Source organism: Anopheles arabiensis, chromosome 2 (genome assembly GCF_016920715.1).
Source record: "Anopheles arabiensis isolate DONGOLA chromosome 2, AaraD3, whole genome shotgun sequence".
NCBI classification, from domain to species: domain Eukaryota; kingdom Metazoa; phylum Arthropoda; class Insecta; order Diptera; family Culicidae; genus Anopheles; species Anopheles arabiensis.
In genome coordinates, this window is record NC_053517.1 from 64861224 (window position 1) to 64867333 (window position 6110).

Genomic DNA, 6110 nt, shown 5'->3' on the forward strand with positions numbered 1-6110 from the left:
CCTCCGACTACTTAACAGTCGTTCAGTTTCACTAGTCTTCGGTTAAAATACATACTTGTCCTCGAGACCTGCACCCGCTGCTTCCTTCTTCCCTTTCTTTGCCTTTCCCATAGTACTGCAGACGTTCGCGAGAGTTCAGTTAACCTAGGTTTTTACTGTCACGGACCCAACGTGAGACAGGTTTGATTCAACAAGTTGAGTGCTAAAAATTCACAATAAGGATCACCGCAACCAACTACAGCAGCCACGAATAAGCGACACGTACGATGCACCTAACTCCTTCTACACGGCAATGTGACACGTTGTTTGACACCGGCTTGGCCAGTGCCTTTCACTCGGCAGTGCAAGAGCACCCTCTCAGACAATTCACTACTTTTACGCAATACCGTATATGGTGCGTGCTAAATGATTGAGAACGGTTGTTTATAAAGCACAAATGTGTTGTATAAGAACGAAAATTTCTATCAACAAGGATTCGTCTGCAAACCACGACGCTCGAAACTTTCGCTGTCAAAGGTTCAGCTGCGATACCAGAATCGGTCCCATACAGGTATGCTCACAGGAAGCCATGCCATGTGTCAAAATTGGCACACACTGCCCAGGCGGTTGTTTACATTTTTATTCACACACACATCTACATTTCACAGTGCGCTCCAAACGAACTGCTTGCTTGCACAAACGATTGAAACCTAAAATCAACTGATGAAACTTTTCCATCACAAATTGTTGTTTATCCGCCCAGAGGTTTTTGTTGAACTTTTGTTGTTTCACAATCAATATAAAATTATTCTTCTCATTACATCCATTACACGTAGAAGCCAACAAGTATTTCTAAATTTAACTAAATCCTACATACTTGAACCAACTTTTCCATTCGCACCTTGTCATCCACGTTACGTTTGAAGGATAAAGCAATTTCATGAATCGAAATCTTTCACAAGCTGACATTAGCAATGGAGCGCGTAAAATGACAGTTTGCTTTTCAAACAATCTAATGGACAACGGTCGCCATTGTCATTTGAGTAAGCTTGTTTTTGCCAGACCATCGTCGGTAGATTTTGTGCTCGAATTAACAGATATAAATAGTGATTGTAGCTTGTTTTAAGTTGTTGAACAATACGCTAGAAAAGTATATTTAATGAAGTGTTGAAATTGTTCACTCTATTTCAAATGGATCGAGCGACCACCGTTTCCGACGCGCTGAAGGTACATTTCATTGTTAGCAGTTAACGAATGTGGTTCAAGCCATTTCTTTGTTTGGCGGTTGCGATCTTGACACGATTTTTTTTTTTGCATTTCACGTATCTTCCAGCGTCAACGTTTATTAGCTGCCCAAGCAATACGCAAAGCTAACGACATTAGCCCACAAACTGTGCGTCAGCTGCAGGAGCGCCATCACCCCGGAACCAATACGGGCGCCAACTCTACGATGCAAACATCGTCAACGAGTAATGTGTCATCTCCACAGCAAAAATCTATCAATATAACGGAACTCGAGGAAGAGAAAACTATCCATATGGCAACCACGCCGAGGAAGTTCACTTTTGAGCCCAAGGAAATCACGGCTCGTTCCACCATGAGCCAACAGCAATCGCTGACCATTGGTAAATCGAATCCAAGCAAATTCCTTTCTGCTGGTATCGAAGAAATACTCGCCTCCAGCTTTGCCGATAACATCAGATGTATGGGAAAATCGCTACGCGAAACGGCCGCCAGTGTACATGCCGATTTCGATGGCGAACAACTGGCGAATTTAAGCTTGCCGCGCACAGCAGACATGAGCAAACTTTCCTGTGATTCTCTTTCATCGTTACCATCAGGGGTCCGCACGGGAATCGATAAGGCCGGAAAAAATAACCAGCCCAGTAACGATCCTTGGGAAATGTCGCAGCCAGCTTTCGATAGCAGCTGGATGAAGGACAAGATTAACGAGTTGAGTCAAATGGAGGAAGCAAGTTTCCGATCCGGGGACCATATGGCCTCAAGGTTGCTCGAAGATGAAATGGCATGGGAACAGGAAAATGCAGACATTCCCCAAATGAACGCCAAACAACGACAGGTCAGCCCGGTGAAGGGTGTGCGCAAACCACAGCTAAAAGATCACGTCGATTTTTCCTGCTTTTCCGGATACCTTGCCCAAGAAGATGAAACATCGCGACATTACAGCGAAAGCACAATGAACAACGACGGTAGCATTTGTTCGGTGGGACACTACTTCAACAAAATGTCTGACGATCTAAAAAATATGGTTAGCGATTACAGTCCGCCCCAGCGTAGGCCTCTCGCATTGATTGATGTAACTAATGATATAGGTATGGTGGCATCGACGCAAACACTAAATATACTCTCAAAAAGCTAAACGAAAACAATGAAATATTGCATCTACTTTCAGAGAATTTCAACAGTCCTTCAAAGGCTTCTGGCGATTCGTCCAAAGCAGATCAGTACGGAAAAGGCAACAAAGAAAATTCCTTGAGCGTGTCGTGCATCGCTAAAGCAATAAGTAAGTAATAAATAAAAAAAAAACTTCCTAATAATACGGAAATTGATTGATGTGATTTCATGTGAATACATTTTTGCAGCTTCCATGGATTTAGAAGACTCGCCACACAATTTTATCCACAAACTGAAACATGTGCAGCGCACAAAATCCGAGCAATTGTCAGCTGCTGACTTGGAGGAAAGAAAAGCAGCGACTTTGCCAAAATCATTCAGCGATTTAGCTACGGGTTCCGATGCCATGTATGGAACAAACGAAAAGCAGCCACGAGTGTCCCTGCATAACGGTGATTCCAAACAACAAATCCGAGTGCCGCAAAACTATCAACAATCCGACACGCTCAGTTTTTCGGAGTCTATGTTCGACTCATCCTCTACTATGCCGGTGTTACCACATTCCAAAACATCCAGTCCCAAAGCATCGGAAATTTCTGTAAATCAATCGGAATGGCAAAGCAGAGAACCTGGCGATATGGTGACCCCTGCACAGGAGAAGAACAACAGGCAGGCACTGGTGGACACGTTCCGCGTATCAACAGCAACCAAACTTTCGGAACAGTACATGGATTTGCCATCGTTGCCACGAATTAAAGACACACCTACGTGCCAGAAAAACATCTTTGGTGATCGTCCGATCGCGAAACCGAATCGCAAGCGTCGATCGAGCTCTACAACTCGCCAGGAGCTGGATGGAGCTAAGCGGGAAGAATTGGCCGTGCCATCGAACTTGACGCAGCTTCGCTCCAGATCGCCATCAAACCGAGCCGAACTGAAAGCAGTTAGCGCCAGCTCGAATGATCATCAACTCGGCTCTAAAGCAACTGAGCAAAGAAATGGTTCATACCAGCCAACTCCGAAAATTTCTCATCAACGGAAACCGGCACCGCCAGAAACGAATGTATCCCGAGGCTTTGCTCGTAAAACGCATCTCTCTCCTGAACCGCGCACTGTAAATCGTTCGCCATATTCGTCACCAAAAGCAGGGCCGGAAAGGTCATCCGTACCGTCGGAGCAGTATGAGGAAATAGCGGACAAATATAGTTTAAGGGTACCCGGTGCTCCGTCCCGTTCGGCTTCGCAGTGCTCCGGAAGTACTGAGTGGATCAACAGGGGCGAGGGCACCCTTCCGTTGAAGGCAACCCATAGCGAACTATCTTGGGGAAGCACAAGATTGCGCAAGAGCGAGAAAAAGACAATGCAAATTAAAAACACATCCAATCGAAAGTTGCTGGTGAAGGCGGTCATTGTCGGGCCGGGATTTCAACTATGTGGCACGGAGCAGAGCGGTCTGTTGACGCTGCAAAGTCAGGAATGTCGTACAATTACGGTCGATTTTTGTCCCACAGTGATTGGTCCGGCCATTGGGGCTCTTTCGTTCCATCCTCCGAACGATGTATTCATCCAGCGAGTGGTGAGCTTGTATGGCTATGGTGGAGAAGCGTCAATTAAAATCGAAGGCATACAGAAGGGTCCGAGTGGACCGTTCTTGGAACTTGGCAGTGCGCGCAATCTGGGGCGTCCGTTGGAAAAGAGCTTTTCGCTGTACAACAAGGGCTCTTTGCCAGCGTTCGCGCGCATCGGCATAGACAAGAAAGGGCTCGACCAGGCGCTGCTGGCCACGGCCGTGTACGTTCAACCACAGCGAACGATCATTCCGCCGAACAGTTATGCTCACATCAAGGTCGTATTCAAACCACGGCGGCAAGAGATTGCCAAAATTTTACAGAAACAGGTCGATGTGCTGTCAATTACAAATCTGCACATCCTGTGGGGCGATGAGCCAACACGGCACCGGATATGTAAGAACATTACTCTCGCGAAACAGAATAATCTGATCGATCCAAAGATGGCCGCTCTGGAATCAATCTGCACTAAGTTCTCCGACGCAGAGGAACTGGACGGGTTGGATATGTTTTGCGAACAGGTGTTCGATACCATTCACGAACTATTCCTTACCTTCCGCGAGTATGAGCTGGTGCTAACGGTGGACCGTGCACTCGATGATACGATGCTCGATCTCTCGATGGCGGACGGCAATACGACACTGTTCAAGACGATGTATGCCAGCTCCGAGGTAGGATCTTCGCCTAGGTTAGCGGAGGACATGATTTCGCCCGCCTTGCCTGGTCCTGGAGGCAACGGCGCCCAGCATTACGGTCAGAGCACTGGTTCAGCCCTAGCCGCCAGTGCAAGCGGTTTGGTGGGTATGCACCGACGTGACAGTGGCGAATCGTGGTCCGTGCGACCGACGATGCTCGAATTTCAGCCGTCCACCGAGAGGACTAAGCAGTTTGTGATAAAGAGCAACTTTTACACGGTGCAGTACTTTGAGCTAAACTCCAACTATAGGCAACTATTTCGACTATCTCCCTACGAGGGCCACATTCGCCCCGGTCAGGAAGTTGTTGTTAACGTTTCTCTTCAGCACCTCCAACCGATCGGGGTGGGCGGTACACAGCCCTCGATCGTTATAGTGGTTTACATTGAAAACGAAAAGATCAGCATTCCCGTTCAAATACACTATGGGAATTGATTGAAGGCGGTCGGTCTTACTGGACACGCTGTTTGCCAATACGTCCACTAGCTCTGTAGCTCGCCGATATAATAAGCCGATATTATGTTTAATTGTATTCGTGTTTTGCAATCTCTTTCCCAGTGTACTTTTAAATTGACACTATTTATAATAAATATTTTACATGTTATGCACATACTAAATTCCTGTTTTTTTTATTTCGTCCTTCGATCACTGGTTGTGTCTATACAGTATTTCTTGTTAGTTTGGTTCGGGGGCGTTCCCGTGATACAGTCGTCAACCTGCACGACTTTACAACATGCCCTCCGTGGGTTCAAACCTCATATGGATCGTCCTCCTTGGTAAAAGAACTGTGACTCACCCTGGCTGCGTGTGGTATTTAACAAGTCTCGAAAAAGAATAGGGCCAGCATGACCTCGCAGTGTGCGTTACGTCGCAAAGAAGAAAAAATAAAAATGTTGAAGCTATAGCTGGAAGAGGGGAGTAGCGTACGTGTTATTTTGCAGATGGATACAAGTGAGATATCCTAAAGTGAAGATGGAACTCTCGAACAAACGAATGTAATTTAATAGCAAGCCCACAGTGATTCAAGTTCTTTCCAATTCAGCATTCTAAACTTTTGAGCAATAAAAAAAGCACATTCGCGCGCCAATGCTTGCGTCATTGCTCAGTCTAACGACTGGGATTTTTTAACAGAGTGTGTGCTGTAGCAAGGAACATGAAACTGAATAGGACAAAACCGGTAGCGTATCGTCTTGTTCTCTTTTTGTGCTTCCGGGTGTTTGCAGAACATGCTCCTGCCGGATATATGATACTTAACTAAAAAAATAAATAAAGATCGATGTTGTGCGGTTTGTTTGATTTTTTCTCTTTTTTTAACATGTCTTGAAACAAATATTTTTGCTACCGATATTTTGTGCAATTAGTCGACAATGTTCTGGATTTCATAAGGGAATTTGGGTTTCTATTGTCACTGTTATTTTATATTTACTCAAATTCATTGCTATGTTTTGTATGTATTGTAATGTAGTGTTAATTTATACATTTTTGCTATTTTTATCCATAGCTTTGGTTATAT

The 6110-nt window shown here is 45.3% G+C and overlaps 2 protein-coding genes across 2 annotated transcripts in view; one reads left to right on the forward strand and one right to left on the reverse strand.

The window, feature by feature from the left end:
• Positions 1 to 547, reverse strand: part of LOC120894083 (eukaryotic translation initiation factor 5B) — a 29022-nt gene extending 28475 nt beyond the window's left edge. Inside the window, exons 1-2 of the mRNA XM_040296452.1 lie at positions 266 to 547; positions 56 to 202 (exon numbers count right to left, since the gene is read on the reverse strand). Of these exons, the coding sequence (XP_040152386.1) occupies positions 56 to 111 (56 nt within the window). The 5' untranslated portion in view covers positions 112 to 202; positions 266 to 547. The remainder of the gene's footprint in view (positions 1 to 55; positions 203 to 265) is intronic.
• Positions 548 to 1018: 471 nt separating this feature from the next.
• Positions 1019 to 5208, forward strand: LOC120896743. Its single transcript, XM_040301144.1, has 4 exons — positions 1019 to 1206; positions 1313 to 2312; positions 2393 to 2503; positions 2583 to 5208. Exons 1-4 carry the CDS (start codon positions 1171 to 1173, stop codon positions 5030 to 5032), a joined length of 3597 nt encoding a protein of 1198 aa, XP_040157078.1. The 5' UTR covers positions 1019 to 1170; the 3' UTR covers positions 5033 to 5208.
• Positions 5209 to 6110: the final 902 nt, after the last annotated feature.